Source organism: Aythya fuligula, chromosome 1 (genome assembly GCF_009819795.1).
Source record: "Aythya fuligula isolate bAytFul2 chromosome 1, bAytFul2.pri, whole genome shotgun sequence".
NCBI classification, from domain to species: Eukaryota; Metazoa; Chordata; class Aves; order Anseriformes; family Anatidae; genus Aythya; species Aythya fuligula.
In genome coordinates this window covers 85,601,970-85,625,181 of record NC_045559.1, presented here as the reverse complement: position 1 = coordinate 85,625,181, position 23,212 = coordinate 85,601,970, and the positions used below count along the sequence as shown (strand labels likewise).

General features: G+C 42.0%; 1 protein-coding gene across 3 annotated transcripts; it reads left to right on the top strand.

Moving 5' to 3' along the window:
- Positions 1–33: 33 nt before the first annotated feature.
- CHD1L (chromodomain helicase DNA binding protein 1 like) lies at positions 34–23,017 on the top strand. Of its 3 annotated transcripts, none has more exons than XR_004254094.1 (24): positions 34–159; positions 909–1,021; positions 1,783–1,889; positions 3,152–3,266; positions 4,738–4,769; positions 6,305–6,386; positions 7,670–7,832; positions 8,167–8,322; positions 9,361–9,453; positions 9,927–10,023; positions 11,383–11,456; positions 12,513–12,623; positions 14,082–14,196; positions 14,649–14,802; positions 15,884–16,049; positions 17,311–17,456; positions 17,802–17,965; positions 18,288–18,496; positions 19,098–19,196; positions 19,944–20,014; positions 20,271–20,385; positions 20,632–20,740; positions 21,398–21,720; positions 21,806–23,017. XR_004254094.1 is itself a non-coding variant. In XM_032200947.1 (23 exons), the coding sequence occupies exons 1-23, from the start codon at positions 42–44 to the stop codon at positions 21,474–21,476; spliced, it is 2,688 nt and encodes an 895-aa protein (XP_032056838.1). In that variant the 5' UTR covers positions 34–41; the 3' UTR covers positions 21,477–23,017. The 3 variants fall into 3 exon arrangements, 1 of the variants encoding a protein (XP_032056838.1); XR_004254095.1 differs by having other exon boundaries at positions 22,634–22,649; XM_032200947.1 differs by having other exon boundaries at positions 21,398–23,017.
- The last annotated feature ends 195 nt before the right edge of the window (positions 23,018–23,212 follow it).

Sequence of the window (23,212 nt, the reverse complement as noted above, 5' to 3'; positions counted from 1 at the left end):
AGCCGGCCCCCCGGGGCTCGCCCCGCCTGTGGGGTGCCGCCATGTCGCGGCTCTGCCCGGCGCCTCGCCGCCCTGACGGGGAGAGGGATGCGGGGCTCGGTGTGGAGGAGAAAAAGGAGGAGAAGAAAGAGGAGGAGGTTTATCAGTGGGGCCTCACAGGTCAGTGCGAGGGGCTCGGTGCCGGCATTCGTCTGCCGGATGGGTTTTCTGGTCCCCGAGGGCTGGTGAGTTATTCCTGCCCCTGCGCGCTCACCCTGCTCTTACATTTCCTCAGGGTAAAGCTGTGGTGCAGCATCGTTAACTTCAGTACTTAAGTCCATGTGTAAGAAAAAGGTCGTGAAGATTCCAATTTGACTCATTTTGTGTTTGTTTTGATACACCGTGCCCGGTAATAAGGCTTGCTCTGCAGTGGTGCTCGCCGCAGCCATCTGTGCTTGGGATCTGCCCTAGCTCAAGCTGGAAAGCACCTTGTTGTAATGGGATTATTATACTATTACTAGTTTGTTAACAAATATTTCCAAACTAGTAGCTTAAAGAGTGTCCCTGAAAGTAGCACTTGCATATTTAAAAAAAGTGGCCAGAGCTGAAAGTGAAGCTGCCTTCCAGGCATGCAGAGTGGCAACTTAATTATCAGATTAGGTTCCTTGTGCAGGCCTGTCCAATGACTTTGGGGCATTTTTATGCGTACAAGTTCCTGAATATGGTTGAAATGAATGAATTTACTGTAACATCAGTGTTTCTGCTACGCTGCAGGAGAAAACAGCACCTGCCGAAAACTTGCATGCCTTTTTTATAAGGCAGTTAGTTGGCAGAAGGTCCAGTCTGTGCAGGACCTGTTTGTGGTGGCTTCAAGCTGTGACAGTGTATTGGATGGCTATGTAACCTTAACACGTTTCTTTTATTTCCAGGCATTAAGCTTCGTCCATATCAAATAGAAGGTGTAAATTGGCTGGTGCGATGCTACAAGGTCCAGCATGGCTGTATCCTTGGCGATGAGATGGGTCTTGGGAAGACTTGTCAGGTGTGTCACCTTCTTCTTCTGAAAAATGAGTTCTGCCCAACTTTTTAGCCGAGTGTTTCTGCACGATGAAGAAAAGCACCTAATGATTGGTCAGTTAAGCAGCCACATCCTGAAGTCCTTACACAAAAGTCAGAGCTCTTTCTTTTGTTCCCGAATCACTTAAAACCCCTATTAGGACCTGAGTAACACTCCAAAAAAAAACTTTGGGGAGGGTTGTAGAAAGATGAGTGGTCATTTTACACGGACATGTGTATGTATAATTCATAGTGTGTGCGGAATTAACAGGTAATACAGTCAGTATGGAGGCAATGATACAGTTTTGATGCACCTGCAGCAAGGTGATTTTTGAGTTTCTCAACAGGTGGATTAAAGTTGAGTACAGATAATTTTTTCAGAGTTTTTTTTTTTTTAATAAGTTTTTAAATGGGATTCAGTTTCATTGGAGAATGAGTGTGCTTTAGTTCAGCTGATGGTGTTCAACGAGTCTTTAGTAACAAACTGGTAGTTTCAGAAAGTGATATATAATAGATCTTCTCTGTGACTGTGGGAGAAAGGTCTTTGGAAAAAGGGTTCCAAATACTGAGGTCATGTTTTAGGCCCTAAGCTTTTATGGCATTGATGCTGGGTCTTGTTTGGTATTATCTTAGTTCCTTGCTAGTGACCCTGTAGGAATCGGCTACAAAATTCAAGGAGGAGACAGTTTATGCATGTTCAGACATTTTCTTGTTAGTAAAAAAAAAATCTGTTCCCTTGCCTTCTAGACTATTTCTCTACTTCTTTATTTGACAAAAAAAGTAACAAACAAAGAGAGATTTCTGATACTGTGTCCTCTGTCCGTTCTGAGCAACTGGAAGGAGGAACTGGAGAGGTAAGTTTCAGCAGTTGACCCACTCATATTCTTGCATGAAAAATTATAAAGACTCTTCAAATATGTTCAGTCTAAGAATTTCTTTTCTTTCAAAAGGAATAAAAGTAGAAAGGGAAGCTACCAAAACAATAAATCAATGCAAACACCGCTTGTATTTGATGCATTGCCCTTATGATGCTGTGATGTACATGAATTCATCCATCCTAAAGCATTGGATGACTTGCAGTACAAATGCCACCACTAGCTGCTTGTTTTTTGTTTTCTAACCCAATCCCCCCATGCTCAGCCTCTCTTAGGCAAAATCTGCTGAAGACAGCCAGGATTCTGTATGATGAAAGGTAAGACCCCTGCTGAATAGTGTTTCTTGGCATGCTCACATGCATCTAAAATACATTACATCTGTGCATGTAACCCATCTTCGCTGAGGTACAGTGTCTGGGCTGATGGCACATTTGCTGTGCCCAGAATCTGTATGTTTTAAGCTGGAGCCTTAACATTGCTTTTAAGAAGAGGTGCTGAAAGTTAAATATCAGAACACATGCATTTCTGCATGGTTGTTGAGAAATGCTGTGTCAGAATCTGAACTCACTGAGGTTAAATTTTGAACTGAGCTGGCCTCATTTGGGTAGACTTGCATCTGGAACAGTTGGGGAAAAACGTATCACTTAATGTGATGTACATCAACGGTGAACAGCTATCCAGGAAAAACACTAGGCAGGTATTAGTGGTGCGATTAAGTGAGGAAGAATTTTACGGACCCAACTCATCTTCCATAGAATTGGTTCTATCTTTTTCACTATGAGGGATAGATTTTTTTGAGGTCTTGACTTGGAATTATTTGCTGCAGACATTGTTTACCTTTCTTTTAACTGCCTGTGAATCAATTATTTGGCTCCAGCTGGAGAAACTGTGTTCGTTCACCTGCTTTTCACAAGCTTTTTCAGTTCAGAATAGCAGATAGACCATGAGACTGGTTTTCCATCATCTGTGCTGAACATTGAGAGCTAGGAGAAAGCAGTTTATATGGGACTTGTCCAAACCAAACCGGTAGCCGAGGTTCCAAGCTGAGATTCAAGTTAATCAGGAAGGGGGGAGGTTCAAGAGCTGAGACCAGCTGTGTATCACAGGAGGGTAAGGTGTTTGAATAGGAGGTTCTCATTATCTCTGCGCTATCCAAGTTTGATAATGGGGTCCAGGATCTTAAACATGAAATAATTAGTTTGTCTCACTTTTTTTTTTTGCTATCTTTCTCTTGACAACAGGTTTGCTCCAGGTCTCTCCTTCGTGACGTATGTAGGCAACAAGGAGGAACGACCCAAGCTGCAGCAGAATCTGAAAGAGCAATCTCACTTCCATGCGCTCTTAACAACATACGAGGTACACGGTGTCTTTGTCACTTGAAAGGAGGGCTCAGGCTTTTCCTTGCCTTTTCCATTCCATTGTACAGCTCAGCTCGTGTTCTCTGTACTCATCTCTGATCTTCCTCAGTGATTCTGTACTCTGTAACCCACTTCCTCCACTTAGATAAGTTGCTGCAGTTTTCATGTCCCTAAGATAACCTAATTTAACCCCAGCTGTATCACAGCTTGAGTAAAGAAAACAGAAACACCCTTAACTATTGTTATGTGGCAGCTGCGTTGCCTTCCTATGTTTCCTTACAGACCTTCAGTATTTAATGGAAACGTACACATGTGATATTTATTAAGATTCTATTAATCAGGCAACACAGGAACACTTTGAAAGAGCTTGCCTGTGTTCATACCCTCTTCAGCATGCCCTCCTCAGATAAAATTCATTCTTGGACTGTAAAATGATAAGGTTTCTATTATAGTTGACAGGGCTTTGGGTTGAATCTGGTCAGGACTCTCTGGTAAAGGCCCTGTCCTGATCTAGACTGACCCAGTAGGGTTGCTTCCTTGTTCACTGCTTTAGACTCCGCATGGCCTGGTGCTCCGTTGTGTGAAGTGGGAAAAAAAGCTTAACTTTTCTCTGATGGATCAGTCCCACTCAGGTGTTACTTCATATCAGTACTTTGATTTTGCTTTAGAAGTCTCTTAACAAACACACCAACCAATTTGAAATTAAATGAAAAAGCATCTTACAGATTTTTCTTCCTCTCTGATCTCCTTTTCCCTTTGACTTCTCGCTTTCCCTCTCCAAGTATTTTACCTTTTTATTCCTCTGGGAGCTGTGACCTGTGCTGATTTCTCTCAGCCTGCCTCTGTTTTCACGCTGCACAAGCAGGACTGCAGTGATAAAGTCCTGAATGTGATAAGTGGAGGTGCTCGTACTCAACCAAGCCTGACAAAATGATCAACTATATGGCGATATTCATTAGCTAGTGTTTTTCTCATCTCTGTTGTTCTGATGATAAAATTCTGTGCTTTTAAAAGGTTTTACTTAAGTGACGCGATTTCTCTTCCTCTTTGAATCTGAAGTTGGGCAAACAATTTGAGCATTTAAGGATATTAGCAGGTCAGATTAATCCTCTGAAGCATGTGTTTGCTTAGAGTTAGAAAGATTGTAATGCTGAAGGTGCACAGTGTTTTCTTAGAGTGAGAAGGACATGAACAAACTTTACAGACTTGAAGAATGTTTATGAAGTCTGTAAATTTCCATTAATTCTCTGAGGTTTTACTGCTGATACTTTGCCAGAGAAGCTTTAAAATGTAGGGTCACAACAGCTTGCGGTTACAAAAGCTGTCATGTTACTTTCCTTAGGTAGTAACTGACTTCATTCCACTCTGCTGTATTTCGCCATAGTTCACAAGTAGACATAAAAGATGATCTGTTGTAACTGATGTGTTAACTTAAGTCATAAGTAACGATTCATTTCCTTTTGTTGCAGATTTGTCTGAAAGATGCAGCATTTCTCAAACTGTGAGTCTGGTTTTAATTATTTTTCAAATTTAATTCTGCAAGCCTGTCAGATTTCTGAAGCGAATGTTTATTTGTGTGCGAGATCCTACGCTTGTACCATGAGATCCAAAGATGCTCTTGAGTTATGATTAGAGCTTTGCCTGTACCACGTTTCAGTGAAGGATCCTTAATGTCAGTTAAGATGTGTCTGAACTTCTGCCAAGGACAATTCTCAAGCCAGTTAACTCAGAATAACATGATATATAGCAGCTTATAGCAGGATATTAAATATCAGTCCAGAAGATAGGCGTTTAGAGCAGAGGCAATCTTCAAAAGCTTCAGATTATAAAGGCATTAGATGAAAATTTATTTAAATTGACCTGCATTATACCGTGGTACTTGTGCTAATACCATATCCTGAAATTTATTGCCTCTTGCCACCAGTCAGAGCTGCGGAGGGCTTACAGAGCATTGTCCTTTCTAGCAAGACTCATTCTACAGCTTAAATTCAGCCTGTAGGAAGCACTGTCATGGTCATGCAGGATTTTACAGGCACATGAAATGGGGAGGAATGTTCATATTTTTTTAGAACGGCATAAATGCCTTGTGATAGTGGTACATGCTGTGACAAAAGCTGGTGGCAGTCAGATACCACGAATAACTCGGGATCTTTTGTAGGAGCAGAAATCCAGCAGCCTCCACAAGACAATTTTGGATCTCAGCAGTAGCCAGGCTCACGGGGGGCAGCCTGTTGTTTTTCTGCAGAGCACCTGCCTTGGCCATTGCTGGAAACAGGAGGTTGTGCTGGGTGAACACATGGTAGAAGCTGCAATTTACAGAATTTACAAAATCCAGTGCAATTTACAGGTTTCAAGGCTAGCACATAATGTCAAAGCTGTGTCACTCAGCATTTTTTTCCTTCTATTATTCCTTCTGAAAAAGGTAGCTGCTAATAAGCTGTGCCTTGTCCTGTGTAGGTCTTGGAACGCATTGTAAAGGTGGGTCAGAGTTAGACCCTATGGCCACCACTCCTTACAAGCAGAATAACAATAAATGGAACAAAAGCCCTGCTCTAATGTAATACACGGAGGGGTCAGACTGCACCTGAACTTCTGCCATGCTTCACACTGCAACATCCTCTCCGCGCTTCAGTTGCTGAGCCTGTAGGGACATTTGACTCTCCTGGCAGTGGAGATCCACTCTTAAATAGCAAAAAGAAGAATCAAGGGGAAAAAGAAGAGCTATGGGGATCTTGTGCTTATGTCATTTCCCACAGAAATGGAGGGTGGAGAGAGAAACAACAAATTCAAGTGAATTTACTCCAGTTATGATTTCAGGAAAACTCATCCAGGCTAGAGCTAAGAAGATGTGTTGGCTCTTGAAAAGCTGTGAATTCTTTCCACCCTCCCACCCCTCTTGTGATTCTTGCATGTGGTTCATGGTGTGAGAGCATCCTGAGTTCAGCCAAGTAGAGGCACCACTTATTTCAGTCTTTTTGCACTGACAGTAGTGATTTGTTTGCACCTAACTGAAGATGCTGCTTTGTTTGTTCACAGTTTTAACTGGGCTGCCTTGGTTGTAGACGAAGCTCACAGACTGAAAAATCAGAGCTCTCTGCTTTACAAGACACTTTCTGAGGTAAAATAACTTATCCATCTTTTAGCATCTGAACATTTTTCTCTTCGCAATAAGATACATGTTCTCTATTTGTTCCTCTGCATATTTTATTAAGCTCTGGGCCACAACCGTTTTCCATCAGAACTGGTGAACAGATTCCCATATTTAGTGGCAGACAGACAAGGGCCTATCGTGTTGGCCCTGTGTGGACATGGGCAGTATTTGGAGCTTGTCTCTTATTCTGACTCATGTTTGCGCTTGACAAGTTGGAGCAATTTGAGAGACCACAAAATGTAAAGAAACCACGTGTAGCACTGAACCACAGCTGTGCTACTGAAGCAATAGAAGTCTGACTGAGGCAGGACATTATAAAGTGACAAAGAGGATATCTCCAACCTTGTCTAGTTGGTAGGACCCTGAGTCATGACCTGCTGACTTCCATTGTCTCACTTTATGGAGCCACCATTGTTTATTGAAATTAGTAGAAATGCTCTAACTTCCCTTGGGCCGTCCCAGGTGAGAAAGCACCCCTGCTTTCTCATGAATGAAATGGATGTCTCTGTGAAGGATTCTTGTCATGGCAGTGAAGCATGGACGTTAGGTCTGGACTGGCAGCAGCAGCAATGAAATACAATACTTTCATAAATATTTTTTAAAATTAGATTCCTGAAAGTCTTATCTTCTGAATGTATTTTTCATGGTGGCTGTATTTCAGGAGTTTTGGTTGTAGTTGAAAAGAAGTAGAAGTGATTCACCTGAGCTCTCCTAATGTATTTTCTATTACTAAACTTGAGAAAAGACTTGCATTTTTTCAAAGGCAACCATATTCCCCAATTACCTTTACAAAGGCTACCATGAGCAGCATGGACCAGATAATGACTCTGTGATTGTCAGAATTAGTCAGAAAATACAAATGGATGTGATCTTCTGCAGTTTCATTTCACTGTCCTATTCTGGCAGCATTTTCTAGTCAACTCTAATTACTTAACACTGAGTATGCAGTATTTGACTGTAGGAAGCAGGGATGTGGGAATTTTAATGATGTCGCTTTTGCACTTTGTTCTTGTTCTGCTATGCCATTTTCCTTGCATTGATGCTATCCTACTCAGTTTGGTGGAGCTGTTTTACCATACCATATGTTGGATGGGTTTGGCAGAAGTTTGCAGCGTTCTACAGGCATTTATGTGCCACCTCTCATCTTGAGGTCAAGCTTAAAAGTGGTGTGGGTGGAGTTGCACATTAAGTAACTTCTCATTTTCAGATACCATCTCCTAATCACTTTGTTTTGCTCCTGGTTCTTTCAGTTCTCTGTAGGCTTCAGCGTGCTACTCACGGGCACACCAATCCAGAACAGCCTCCAAGAACTGTACGCCTTACTCAGCTTTATTGAACCTGACATTTTTCCTAGGGAAGAAGTGAAAGCATTTGTGGAGTGTTACCAGGCAATTGAAAAGGAGAGTGAGACAGGTAATTAATAAGCAATGCTGTACTTGAATCAGAACTAGCCGTTATCTTGACTGGGAGGCAAGCATGTTGTATCCCCTTTATTTGCATTTTTTTTAAGGCTGGCTAGCTTTAAAATGAAGCAAATAAAAGTAACGGTTGCTTACCTTAATGTAGTTCTTAAATACATCAGGTGTGCAGCTGTCTTTTGCTTTGTCTGTAAAATCAGGCTTAAACCATTTCATTAATAGATATAAGGTTCCTTTGTACATTTATTTTGGAAGTGTAGTTGTGAAGGTACTGCATAAATTACTTATGCTTAATTCAGTAATCTCTTTTTTTCCCTGTTTCTGAATAGCCAAAGAATTACACAATCTTCTGCAGCCATTTTTGCTTCGAAGAGTCAAGTCTGAGGTGGCTGCTGAGCTTCCAAAAAAGGTGGAAGTGGTTCTGTACCATGGCATGTCAGCTCTGCAGAGGAAGTACTACAAAGCTATTTTGATGAAAGATCTAGGTAAGTGAGGGTTTTGTACCCTATCACTTGATTTGGGGGCTGTTTGATTCATCACAAGTTAAAACCATGAAATAGGAGACATATGGATCCAGAGATGGTTTTTGGCAGGACTAGGGAGGGTTAGCTTCAGGATTCTGCTTTGGGTCAGCGTATAATTAAAAACGTTATTACCAGGTAAGCCTGTTCCTGCCTCTTGTTTTTGTGTTCAAACAAAAAGGTTATGTAGGACATTTTAGATCTGTGGATCTCTACAGATTTTCCAATAGTAATACAGATGCCATATGGCATATTGAAAACTACTGGATGTAGATTTGAGTTTCTTAGGAAAACGTGATGCAGCCACAGACCCTTACCATAACAGCTGGCTCCTTGGCACTTGGTATACAAACTAGCTGTAACGAAGCAACCTGAGGTATGAGAGCAAAGGTTATTTGCTTGTCTCTGAAATCCTCCTCTTTCATCAATGCATACTACATCATATGGTTTGCTGGTCCTTTTGTGCTGTATGGAAAATATAACTGGTGGGATGGAGAGCCTTTGTTCTTCTAGGGCTAGTGCCTGGTGCTGCAAGGAGCCACCATGCAAGCTCAATCTTCTTCTAAAGTCAGCCTATGTGCTCATAGTCTTCACTGTGCTGTATTACTTTGTTGTTGGAAAATTCAAATGAACTGCACCAAATCACTTTCACTATTTCTGATTATTTCTATATCTATAATGTACTTTTAGAACAACGTCCAATGTCACTGACCCTTTCCAGGGAGTCCAAAAAGATCCAGGGATTTTGACAAGGTGGAGGAGTTTTCATCAGGGTCTTATTTCTAAAGGCTTGCTCAAAAAAAAAAAAAGTGAGGAAAATGTCATTTGGCTCATGAAAACAAGTATGTTAATCTTGAGATGGAAATCCAAATGCAAAAGTTCTGCACAGCGTTACTTCAGTGCTGAAGCAGCGTAGAGCAGTGTTCAGGTGTTCTCAGTCACACAATGGTGACGTGTGGGTTTTCCTGCTCTCTTCTTTTTTCTGTGTTTTTTTTGTTTCAGATGCATTTGAAAGTGAAACAGGCAAGAAAGTAACACTTCAGAATGTCTTAAGTCAGCTTCGGAAGTGTGTCGCCCACCCGTATCTTTTCAACGGTAAGAAAACACTCTTCTCTCTTTTGAAATAGAAAGAAATCCAATATTTTTTTTTGTGTACACATTGGTTTTCTATAATTGCTTGGCAATGTGTTAGAAGGAAGTAGTAAACAACATTGTACTTGGACCAGAACCAGCTGTGAGTTTGTGACCAGTTCCAACACATGACAGCTCATCAGCGACGAGGAATAAAGAAGGGGCCTGTGAAACCTCTTTTTCTTTTTTTTTTTTTTTTTTTACTTTAGTTCTCCACTTGATTTCTTGCATCTAAACAACGAAATCATATTTAATTTTATCAAGTACTTCCTAAAGTATCAAGGGCGTTTTTTATAGACAAAGACCATTCAATTTTCAAACAAACATCCTGGGGGGTCTCCTTGGCAGCAGTTGGCAGTGCAGACAGTTAGAGCTTGACCACTGAGTTGATACTTATAGGGTATTAGGTCTACCTCTGAAACTCCTTTCTGTTCCAGGTGTTGAGCCAGAGCCCTTTGAGATTGGAGACCACATTGTTGAAGCCAGTGGCAAGCTGTGTCTGTTGGATAAACTCCTTTCCTTCTTGTATGCTGGGTATGTCATGCTGGGGTGAGGAAGGTGGGATTGAAACAGGGAGAAAAGGTAAACGAAGAATGGTTTTAGGTAGCCATAGATCGTGCAGACTATTCACCACAACTCAAGCACTGCCCTGTTTCATGCGTGCTGCTGAGTACCACAAGGAAGTCATTTCCTTATAAAGAGCTGCATTTCGGACTGTAGAGGAATCTCAAAGATTTTTGTATCTACCCTTTAAGTATTTCTCGGAACATTTCACTCTCTCTCTATTGCACGTTCTCATATAATGCCAAATTTATCCTGGGAACGTGGGAGAATATACATCTGACATGGTTTTCAGCATATATTGTTTGACTGGGTTTCCTGAGAGTAACTTCCAGTGCAGCATCAGTTCTGTTCCGTTGCACTACCTTGCCTCTATTAGCCCAGAAGGCAGAATGCGTAGTGAGCATGAGAAGAAAATTTAAGTGGACTGAAACCCAAGAACAAGCTGAAATTTCAGCTTTGAGAACAGTATTCAGCACTTCTGATCTTTACCTCTGGTGACTTCAGAACCTGGAACCCAAAGACATTGGGTATTTCCCTCCAGCTCTCAGACGGGAGACAAATCAAACCACAGTCTGTGTTCTTGTGAAGTCTGTGAATTGGTGCCTCCTGCACGATACACAGATTCTATCTGCTCTCGTAATTGGGCTGCAGTTTCCCTCTCACTACTCCCTAAAGCACAGGGCTTCAACAGACCCTACAAAGCTCTGATGTGGGAGTGGAGGGCATGCTGTGAGTAGATGCCTCTCTCCCTTGGCCACGCAGACAGCCCTGTGCAACTTTGGACTTGAAAACGTCCGTGTTCTGTTCGACTGCAACCTAATTTAAACACAACACTCTTTTATCACCATCTGAGGCCCAGAGCTGGAAGGGATGAGGGTTGATTTCCCACTTAAATGCTGTCTGCAGTTGTGTGTAATCTTTGAGGGTCATAGATGGAGGAGTAAATGCTGTGGTGTCACAGAGATGCCGATACCATATTTTTCCAGCATTTAAGATACTTGGGGTATGCCATTTGAGAACAGTCTGGTGTGGCGGGTCATGTGGTGAGGAAGACCTCATGTTGAAGCTGAGGATCCTTTTAGACAGGATTCTTTGGGCCCTCACCGGGCTGTATTCAGCCATGGCAAGTGAGGCTGACTGGTTACATCTGGATGTGGGGCCGAAAACGTGGTGAGGGAATTGGCAGTGACTCTGTGAGCCTTGGCGTGCAGTGGTGGCGAGTCCTTGCTGTGTAACAGCGGCTGGTTAAGCTTTTGTAGCCCCTCTGCTGCTCTGTGAAATGCTGTCGCAGTACGTTGAAGCCCGTGACGTCTCACATTCTTTTTCCAGTGGCCATCGTGTCTTGCTGTTTTCTCAGATGACTCAACTGCTTGACATTCTGCAAGACTACATGGATTATAGAGGTACGGTCTGTGCACTTTGGCAGCAGAGGGCTTACCTGAATGATCTCTGCCATACACTGTTCCTCTGGGCTGACCTGCCTGGGGTGGAGAAGGGGCTGTGATGGGGATTTATTGCTTCTTAGTAGATATCCTAAGTTACATCCACAGTTCGTGAGTTGGAAGGAGCTGAGTTTCACTCTGCTGTGCTACCTGCCTGTAATGAATATGGACTTCAGTGTTGTTCTTCAAATTAGCTTCAGCTTTGGTTCCTTGATAAAATGGAGCTAAGAGATGGCAGGGTAGCAAAGGTTCATTACATACCTATCTTCAATTATATACCTGAATCCTGAAGTATTTACACTAAAGGCAGTAACTCTCAGTTCAGTTTGTCCAGTACAGAACACAAAATGTGCCACATTCATACCAGGAAATTAGTTTTTGATTAAAACAGTTGTTGGCAGTGGGGCCCCAACGTGCCTGCTTTGGCAAGGTTACCAAAGTGTTCTTGGGACCTTTTCTTTTGTTTCAGTCCACATGGCTCCATGCCTACTTGGATTTCCCATGAAAGAGGCTTTTGTTTGGTGTTTATGGTTTTGGACAGCTAATAATGCAATAGAAAGCCAAGTCTAAGGCCATATCCCATACTGCTTGCTCACAGGAAAGCACACACTGAAGGCAGGAGGGAGTTTGTTTAAGGAAGATCTGATGGTTGTTGGCCTGTTTTGTGGGGCCAACAGCCAGCACAACAAAGTCTGAAATAGGACTTTGTGCTAATGTTCTTTTAATTTGCCTTTTGAATTTTCCCATCTAGTTTCCACACAGTAAATCAACTGCTAAGAATTTCTGCTTCAGATTGACTGTTGACAAAGAGTAATTTAGCTGAATATGGAAGCCAGGGTCACTACTTCAGTTTATACAAGGTTTAACTGGAAAAGAACAAAGGGGTTGAAGCGAATAAAATTCAAATCAAGGCAAGAGGATTTAGCGTAAAAACTCAGTGAGCCTATGGAGAATGAGCTAAGCAAATGAGAGCGTAGACAGAATTTCAGAAACATAAATTTTGCTTGTTTTGGTAAGGCTACAGCTACGAGAGGCTGGACGGGTCTGTCAGGGGTGAAGAGAGACACCTTGCCATCAAGAACTTTGGTCAACAGCCCATCTTTGTCTTCCTGCTGAGCACCAGAGCTGGTAAGTAGGGAAGGAAGAGACAACCCCTGTCTTGCTCCTGCACTCTTCTTTTGTTCTTTCTGGCAAGAATTCAGGGTGTTCTGAGTCCTGCAGCCCCTGTTCATATGGGGGATTTTTGAGGGAGACTTGGCACATCCTGAACTTGGGTTTCTCACCTAGGACATCTGGTTTTTGTGCTTTCCTTTCAGCAGCTGATGCCAAGATACTTTTCACGTTGCACTCGTTTGAGTTACTTTTTTATTCTAAGCCCTATGCCTGTTTCTGTGCCAGGCTAAGCTCAGGGATTCTCACCAGAATTTTATTTCTGCAAGTGCCAGACTTTAGGCAGGAATAGACTTCCTTTAGGTAAGCTGGTGGAATTGCTTCTTGGGTTTCCTGAACATGGATGTGCTCTCTAGCTGTCAGAGAGGCTCAACTGAGAGCCGTTTACCATCCAGAGACTGCAAAGAACACCATGGGACTGCCATCTGTGCAGTTCTTCGGGCAGATCCGGATCTTCTACACAGTTTCAGACCTCCCTGTATCGATTCAGACAAGCACCCTCATCCCAAGAGAGGATCAACACTGCTTGAGCTCAAACGTCAGACTCAGTCTAGGTTAAGTTGTTTCTTACTGCACAGCGCTGTGGCCAAGGCATCTTGTATCCAGCTGGAAACTGCTGTGCCAGCAGTATTTCCAGCCTCGTTATGTTATGGGCAGAGATCTTCAGGTGCACAACTGTCTCCACTTGCAGGGATATTCTGATTATTGTGAATTGCTTGGCATGAGCAGGAAGGAATGTACTTCAACAGGTTTCCCCTCTTTGGCTATGGTATGCTAAATACTATAGTCAGATATTAAAAACAAACAAAAACAACAACAAAAAAATGTATTTTTTTTTCCTTTCATTCTACGAGAGCCCAAATTCTAACCTCAAAAACTTTTTAAGTCATGTAAATACCTAGGCCCTGGTTATCATGTAGTTGGGCATGGTGTTTTTCACTGTTTCAGCTGTCAGTTTTGCCAGTAGCCTCTATGCTGCAGCCAAGTAATGACTTGGACAGTCTTTTTGTGGCCTCAGTGAAGGCAGTCCTCGCTGCAGAAGTTTTCCTTCCAGCTAAATAATGTCTGTGGTCATTAGTCTTAACAACCAATCTCCTTTGCATTGGTTCACTTGCATCCTATCTTCTCCTCTCCTCCTCCTCTTTTCTTTTTTTTTTTCCCTTTACAATGCACAGTACTATTTATTTTATTTATTTTATTATTATTTTTTTGCAGAAAGCTGGAATCACAGCTAAGTATAGAAATACTAGGTTTATCCATCTCTTTGGATCACTGCGAGGCTCAGGCTTGGGGTTGAGAGATGGATCCAATTTGATGTAATTGATCAGATCTGACAGAACCTTGCACAGCGTAAATTCTCCAGCGGCACCTTTATTTTCTGCTGGTGACATATTTTGTGATCTTCTTTGTTCATAGGTGGAGTTGGCATGAACCTGACAGCGGCAGATACCGTTATTTTTGCTGACAGTGATTTTAACCCACAAAACGACTTGCAAGCAATAGCAAGAGCTCACCGGATTGGGCAGCACAAGTGAGAAACGTTGCTACTTCTTGTGTGGTTGCTGTATCTCTCGGTCTTTCAGTAATTCTTTTCCTATCCATTAGAAAGGAGGCTTAAAGGACAATAGATTAAATGTCAGAGAAAGATCAGAGAATATCTCATGTCTTTGCTTTTTTCATGCAGTCTTGTCCTTGTCACGTGTCTAGGGTGCAAGCTTTGTAGATTTGAAGGAGGGGAGGGAATGTGGAGCATTTCCTGTGCTCTTGCAGTGAGCACTGGTCTTGTGTCAAGAAGTGGTTGTTTCAGCATTAAATTTCTTCTGACTGCCTTTGTTCATTTTGCTCTTGCCTTTTTGTCCCTAACAAAAGATTGGGTTAGACAGAGTTCCATGCAAGCAAAGAGCTTAACAGCTTTAGTGCACCTCAAAAAAAAAAAAAAAAAAAAAAAAAGAAAATAATAAGAATTTTCTTGAACTTTTGAAGGCCTGTAAAAATTATCCGCTTGATTGGGCGAGATACCATTGAAGAAATAATCTACCGAAGAGCTGCTTCCAAGCTTCGGCTGACAAATGCCATTGTAGAAGGAGGCCAGTTTGCTCTGGGAGTACCCAAGCCTCAAGGAGCAGCAGATTTACAGGTAAAATAGAACAATAACCCTCAGTTTGACTCCAGTAATGTCTGGAAATGCCAGGGTGTTTCTTGAATTTTGTATGATATGAACCTGTTAAAGCACTTATATTTTGGGGGAGATTTGTGTTGACGTGACAGATGTGTTCAAGGAACCAAAATTATATTCTAGGTCCAGACATGATTTGAGATTTGAAGACAGTTCTTAGAATTTTGAGGTGCGTCCATTGTGTAAAAGGCGTGTGTTTTCTTGGTGAAGAGGGGAAGGCAGAACCTCTCTTGTACTACTTGTATATTTTTAATCATAACGGGTATAAAGTGGAAGCTGACTCATTGTTTCTAGGAACGTATCCGTCTCTGTTGCTTCTCTCTCAAAAACAGAGCTGATAATGAGCACTTTGTCAGCTTTTGGTTGCTAGTCTGAAACTTGCTCAACCTTCTGTTGACCTCTTGGCAAATAAAATGTCTCAGGAGTCAGGGCGTGATTTATAATTCTGACCTGAAAGCTGAGGTTTGGGCTGAGAACTTGGGTTGAAAACATCAAGCAAAGTGAGATCAGGGGGAATGTATTCCCCTGTATGCAGCTTAACCTAGGAAAGGTTTGGAATTAGTGTATCTTTTCTCCCCCGCCACCCTCTACCCCTCCATCAGCATCTCGGCAATTACAATTTCCATGGGAGAAGTGGAACTGAGCCAATAGGAAATTCCACGCTGATATTTTTCTCTCCGTTAATTTTTGTGGGATATAAATTCTTCCCCTCCCCGCAGCCAACAGGCCTGGACCTTTTGGCTCTGAGGAAAAGCTGCTTGAATGCCATCAGCATAATGCTGTTTTATTGTTTAGCCTGCGGAGAAAAATGACCTTTCGAGCCTGGCTGAGAATGTTTGAGGGAGATATGCCATAGAGGCCTGTCTCATCAGGTATTAGGAGAACTAAGCGTGTTAAAACTTAGGTATTTGGACAGGTAACACAAAGGATTAGATTCTTCCACTCTTACAACCTTTGTATTTCTGTCTCAGAAGCTCAAAACACTGGGATTGGCATGGAATTAGGATATTTTAATAATGGACTTCCCTTCTCTTTGTTAAAGCTGAGTGAAATCCTGAAATTTGGCTTGGATAAATTGCTGTCCTCTGAAGGGAGCACTATTCAAGATGTGGAGCTAGAAAACATCCTTGGAGAGACAAAGGAAGGGAAGTGGATAACGGATGTTGTCCTGCCATGCGAGGAAGAGAATGAAGAGGAGGATACAGAGAGTAAGTTAAGAATCTAAATACCTATATAATGAGTGACACTTGAATGCTAGTAGAGAACATCCACTAGGCTGGAGTTGCATTTTTGAGGTAACAAGAAGAAAAGTGGACTTGTAATTAAACAAGTGACCTGGATTTTGTTTGTGGCTTATCCGTGGTCTTTATTTTTGAGCTTTTATTTGTCTTTCTTATTGTGTCCTTGTTTGCCTATCTGTAAGATAATGGTTACAATACTCTACCCAGTTTAGTGGCTGGGGGGGGCTGAATTCCTTACTGTGATTCAAATATTTTGAGACCTCAGAAGAGGGAAAGTATTCAAATTACAACTGCTGTTATTCCCCCAGAGAGCCATTATGACAGAATTACAGTTTTAGAGACACAACAGTAACTTAAGGAAAGACCATATAGCATGTCTCTGTACAAAAGATTACTGGCCATGAAAATCACAAGTTTAAGTGACCTTAAAGAGTTCCAAAATAAGAGATAAGAAATGCAGAGCCATGGAGTCTAAACAACTAGAACAAACCTATTTTGTCTTTAGAACTCTACCTTCCAATCCAAATGTCACATAACTGTGATCACTTCTCCATGACCCCATATTACACGAGAATAAATTCTAAGGAAACTTTCCCTCTTGTGTCATAATGAGACAGGCTGACTTTGTTTTGAGTACACGGTAGCACAGATCTGTGACCAAAGCAGAAATGTGGCCCTGCAGGATAGGTATTGTCCATTCTGTAGCAGTTGCCAGCAACAAGCAATTCTCTGAGAGTTAGCTAAGAGTGGTATTTTCTGTTGGTACTTAAAGAAGAGCAGTGGTACCACCCTGTGTAATAGTTACTGGGAAAACAGCTCACCCGATGAGCAGTAACTCTGGATTGCCAGTTCTGTGCTTTTATTCTGTTTGCAAACTCTAAAGAAGTTTGCAATCCATTTACGTGAGTTGTAAAGCTAAACAGATTCACTGCTGATAGAAGTGGAGTGACCAAAGAGAACAGTGATGGAGCAACAACTTTAAACAGTTAATTGGCTGAAATAGGAAAAAATGAGTTAACTGGAAAGCTTTTGTCTGAGGAAGTAAGTCTAGATTCAACATGATGCTGACACTGACTATACAAAAAAAGTAATGATGACAGTAACTGTCTTTTTTCTACTGAGGGTAGAATAGTGTCACAGAGAAGCCTGTTTTCTTTTGATCTCACTATATGTATTCAGATGTTAGTGGCTTTCCTTTCCTTTTTATGTTTTTTCATTATTTTTAAAGATCACATGTATGTATATGAAGGCAAAGATTATTCAAAGGAACCCAGCAGAGAAGACAAAAAAGCATTTGATCAGCTTTTGGATCTTCAGAAAGCCTTGACCGAAGAGACCACTATGGAGGGGAGAGCTCTCCGCAACAAAACAAACGTAAGGCAAAAGACATGACAGGGCATATGATGCTCTTAATTGTGGAAAATGAGGCTGGTGGTTTCAACTCTTTATCTACAGCTTGCAGAAAACATGTTAAAAGGTTTGGATGCCAATGTAGTAAGGCTCTTGAATCAGAAGGTTGGACAATTCATCAGTTCTGAAGATGGATCAGAGATATAATGTTCAGGGCACTAATATAAATTTATGTCACAAAACCGTGTATTTACGTGACTGCTGGGATTTGATGGTTAAGACCTGTGGGCAGGTAGACAAATGGGAAAGGAGTATGTAACCAGACATGGGTTTGAGGTTAACATTCTTTTTGTGTGATACTTTCTCCAGGCCCTTCTCTCAGGCCTCCGGGAGCAGTCGACCAGGAGGAAACATTTGTTGAGCACGGAGGAGCTGGAGGCTAGGAGGAAGAAGCACCAAGAAGCAGCAGCAAAGAGAGCAAGGCTTATGGAGGAAAGAAGGAAGGCAAAAGCAGAGGCAGAACACATGAAAAAGTATGGCTTGCACTGCATCAGCTACTTTTAATCTGGTGTCTATGCTCTGGAAAAGTGTATCTGATTGCCCAAAACAAAATCGTGGTCTGCATCCACGCTGGCAGGTGGGGATGACAATATGGGAAGGAGATGATTACGAAATGGACACAGACCACCCTCATGAGAGGGTGACCTTGGTTCCTGTCTAAAATAGAGGAGGGCAGCAGAGGGAATACTAGTTGGTGTCTCCTGTGTTTTGCTGCAATCTTTTAAAACAAGGAGTTAACCACCTGCCTTTGAATTTTTTTTTCATTGAACATGGTCTTCTCTTGTTTTGTTATAGGATGGCCTGGTGGGAGTCAAATCATTACACATCTTCCTGTCTCCCTTCAGAGGAAAGCGATTCTGAAGAAGAGTCTGAAGAAGGAGAGTCTGGGCTGAATGTGGATTTAGATTACAGAGATGTGGACCTAAACTGTATCAAGTATGTCATGGGAGATGTCACCCACCCCAAAGCAGAAGAGGAGGATGCCATCATTGTCCACTGCCTAGGTGGGACTTATGACAATAGAAATGCACAGGACCTCTGTTAAGACACTAAAGCTGAGGAAAAAAATCAGGTTAGAGTTCCTCCTGAATCAGTATCAGAGCAGCTCTTTGACCAGGGCTATAGCAGAACATTATAAGCTGCTTTGGCTTCTGTTAAAATTAGCACAAAAACTCATTTTTAAAGTGGAAATGCCAACTGAAAATAAAAGCCCACAAATGACAAGCATCTATTTGTGGGAAGCCCAGGGCACAAGTCAGGGACGTATCCAGGGAGAGCATGCATCTGTTATGAGGGTACTGATAGTTCTGTATGCCCACTACCATGATCATTGCTTGGTTAAGCATCTGTAGCGGGCAGTAAGAAGGAATTATCCCTGTAAAGTTTTTCAGGGTACTGTGATGAGTTTATTTTTCCTCGATGCTTAAGGTTTATTCTCTAGGATGGTCCTTTGTGCTCTATTCACGTGTGACTTCGGTTCATGTGTGGTTCCCATAGCTGTTTTTGATGGGCATTTGTTGCATTTGGCCAGAGCAGGTCCCTTTCCTGCAAGGGTGCTCTTCACTTCAGTTTCTAAAAGGAGCCTAACTTGTCATTGCATTCTAGATGACTCCGGCCGCTGGGGAAGGGGTGGTTTGTTTACAGCTCTGGAGACTCGTTCTGATCAGCCAAGAAAAGTATACGAGATGGCAGGAAAGATGAAAGGTAAGATTAAAACATGACCTTAGGCCAAGATACTTAAGAGTTTAAATCCCACTGATGTTGCAGGAGTGAGGAGGCTGAATACCTTGACGGTCATATTTTTTCCTCTTTTTCTAAATCTTTACCTCTGAAAGTAGTAACGCAGAGGGTGTTTTGACTTGTCTTGGGAGCGTGAGAACTCTGCACAGGGGTTGGTCATTCTGATCCATTCGGCAAATTACCAAAAAACCAGAATCACTAAACAACTCGTTCATTATCCAGGGGATGTTTTTCACAATATGAGGCAGAGCCCCATGTTTTCTGTCAAAATGCTTTTAAGTAGGATGAAAGCCATCTCAGTCAGTATCCAGTGAGGCCTTTTGTTCCCTCTAAACATTAATCTTCTCCCGAGCATGTATTAGCAGTTTTGAGCTACCTGCAGCTGGTGAAGAATGCACATCTTGCTGTAGGGGGATCTGCTGTTTTTTATAATTTCCCAGTAGATGCTTTATTCTTGTTCCAGTGTTTGTCTTTCCATTTGTGGTCTTTGAGCAGGGAGTGTGTCTGCGTGTGTTGGGGCAGGTAATATCTGCCTTGCTTCTGTGGGCACTTAAAGTGACTGACAGACTGCTGAAACCAGCATGAGGAGATAAAGCAAAGAAGAGTAACGCAGGACATGACAGTGAAATATTTGTCTGCTGCGTTCACTTACCATTGACTTTTCAGGGCTGATTTTTTTTTCTTGTTGTTCTGTTCTTGTTTTCTGGACAGACCTGCATTTAGGAGGAACCTTGTTATTCCCCATTGATGATAAAAAATCCAGGGAAAAAGGACAGGACTTGGTGAGAATGAGAAGCTCCTTTTTGTGTTGTTCTGTCCATATTTCGAAGTTGTGTGTAATGAACTTGGGTCTTTTTCCCAATAATAGTGGCACTGAATACTAAACATGACTCAGTGGCAGTTAAACGTTAGAGAAGATGAGATTTTTTTGAGTTTATGAAAGCTAATAATTAATAATGCAGCTTTCCAGCAGCTATCACTTTATCTCATACGACTGCGTATAGACTCCATTTCAGTTTTTGTGTCTTTTCTCCTTAGTTGGCCTTGATCGTAGCTCAGCATCGAGATCGATCCAACAATTTGTCTGGCATTAAGCTGTCTGCTCTGGAAAAGGGCCTGAAGAAGATTTATTTTGCAGCTAAGAAAAGGAATGGTAAGTGTTCGTGTGGTAGAATAGTGAATCCTCCTTTACACGTGTGATTGCACCTAGAGAAGATGACCAATTTCCACCTCTCCTGTGTTACTTTTTCTGAAGTGAAGGAAAAGTGAGATCTCCATGAATAGGTTGTATTCCAAAATATGCCTTCTATTCTTGTTGGGCAGCTTGAACTCTTTATCTAGACTGCTTTCTGTGAGTGTATCTTTTCCTAATAGACCGTGCCCTCTCTTCACTCCTCAGCATCAGTACATCTTCCACGTATTGGGTATGCGACAAGAGGTTTCAACTGGTATGGTACCGAGCGCCTCATCCGGAAATATTTGGCAGCACGGGGCATCCCCACTCTCATGTATCCTTTTGGAGTGTGCTTTATTGGTTCAAAATCTAATATTGGAATGATCCCCTAACTATCTTCGTGAGGATAAGGAAAACATGCTGCAGTCCAGCTAAAAACTTGGTTTATCTGACTTTGCTGTCATTCAGGTACTCATTACACAGTAAGGACTTACTGTCTGAGGTGATAGTGATCGATTAATGTACGTCTGACAGAACTTTCTGGAAACAGATGCTCATATTCTGTTGGCAGCCATCAACGTAACTCTATATGCCACATCCGTGGAGGAGATGACTGAAACTTCAGAATAACAGAAGTGACTCAAAGTAGAAAAACTAAGGACGTGGGGGGAAAAAACCAACATTACATGTTCCAAGCAAGTTACCACTTGCTTCCTTGGTGAAACATGGGAGCTGGTGTGTGTTGGGACAAGCTCTCGTAACAAAATAGCTTTCACCTTCCAGGAAAGGAATTAGGCAGTTACAAGGAGGTTCTGTTTTGTCATTTCTCTGGGAAGACATGCATTTCTGTAGTGCCATTGTCAGCAATGCTGTGACATCAAAAATCTGACAGAAAAACAACAGTAGATAGGGCCTTCTGCCTTTTTGCTTGGTGAATCTCTTGGTGGACATGTCTGGCATTCCACAGCATTTCCTTGACACTTTTTATTAGATACTACTTCCCTAGGAATAAAGGGTTTTCCTCTGCTTCACAACCATCTTCATCTTCAACAACAGTCTCAAAGCCATGAAGAGGCAATAATTTTATTGAGAAACGTGCACAAAAAACGATCTTTTTAACATCGTGTATGCATCCACTTCAGAAGCGTGGCTTGCGCAGTTATTTGTCTCTGTCTCTCTTATTTTATTGGTCAGAACACTTACACTGTCCTTGGCTCTGGATTGGAATCAGACTAGTTCAGAGAGTATTTGGATGAGGATGTTGGCTCAATCCTAAATCTGTTTTGGAGATGGAAAATTAAACTTTCATCACCGGTCAGTTGTTATCCCTTACATTAAATTTCTGGCTATGACTTGGAATAATATCCGTTTAACTGCTTTTTTTTTTTCTCCCTTTCAGATTTCATCCCCTGTCACATTATACTTTTGTTCAGTCAGCTTTTAATGATTTCCTGGGACAGTGTACATGCACACATAAATGTCTTGATGTAAAGAAGTTGTCTGTATTAACGATGTCGCATGACACCTGTGCAGTATAAACTGTTTATATTGTCCCAGCTCCCCAGAAACCCAATTAATTTGCATTTGTTCAAGCATAAAAATTTAGCCACGTAATGATGTGCTTACAGTCTAGCAGAATCTTGACCAGAATTCTTGTCAAAGGCATGCAAGGCTGCCAAAACTTGAGGAGGGTTTTATAAATGACACCCTTCCTCCTCCCACAACTCCTTTTTCATTATGCAGTTCTTTGACTGTTGCAGCTGTTGGGCAAAACCAGTTCCTTAATGCAGCCGAAAAAGCTGTTTGAAAGGTTCCCTGACCCTTTGATTCAATTTAAAGAAATCTTAATGCAAAGTTTTTGACGTTGGCTTTATTCTGTTGCAACAGAACTTTCCTGGGCTTTGTGTTGTTGGTGCTATTTATTGGCTTTAGCACAGAGGGTACAGCCAAGCAACAGTAGCTCTCCTAGTAAGTGCCTTGACCAGAAGGAAAAAGAGACAGGGAGGTGCCAAACTTGATTCATCAGTAACTTGAGCTTCCAAAAGGAAATAATCCCACAAGTGATGGAAAGTATGTCTTTAAATAGCCAATTGCCAACATGCTTTTCATCCACGGTCTTGTTACTTTAACATTATCACGCCTGATTTTTGATACAGATCGTCACGCTGACTGGCATGCTCCACGCTAGAAGCCTTTCTGAATTGGATAATTTCTCATTCCCTCTTAGCTCCTCTAGAAAACCCCAACTGATTCATTATCTCCTTTAACCCTGCTGAAGCTTTTGTAAGGTAGCGCTGCGTTGGCCCTCTGTGGGTAAGACCTTTCAGCTTCTCCGAGGATTTATGCTTCTTCTGTGGATTTGGCAAAGGGCTTGCAGGATCAGAGGCTGACTGCGAAGACTTTCTGGGGTGAAAGGTGGTGAGTAGCTGTACATTACCTCGTTTTCCTCGTTAGGTGAACTGGCACTCTTCCAGCTGGCCGGCTGGTGGCACTGTTAATCAGCAGCAGCAGTACAAGTTTCTCTTCATCCTGCTTTCAGAGAGCAGGGCAGTGATCTCCAGCCTGGAAAAATATTACCTTTTTGCCAGAATTAAAGGATCAGTTGTGCTTCTCTTTGTCAGCCTCACTGAACACTTAACGTGTAATTTCAGTCTGAAGACTTGAGGCTCTGTTCCTTCACCTCTTCTTTTCCTTTATATTTCTTGCCCTTCTATAAAAGGTTTAATTCTCAAGTGTCTCAGTGTGAAGGCTTGTTTCTCAGCCACACGCACGCCTGTGGCCAAATCCCAGCCCATCTACAAATTCT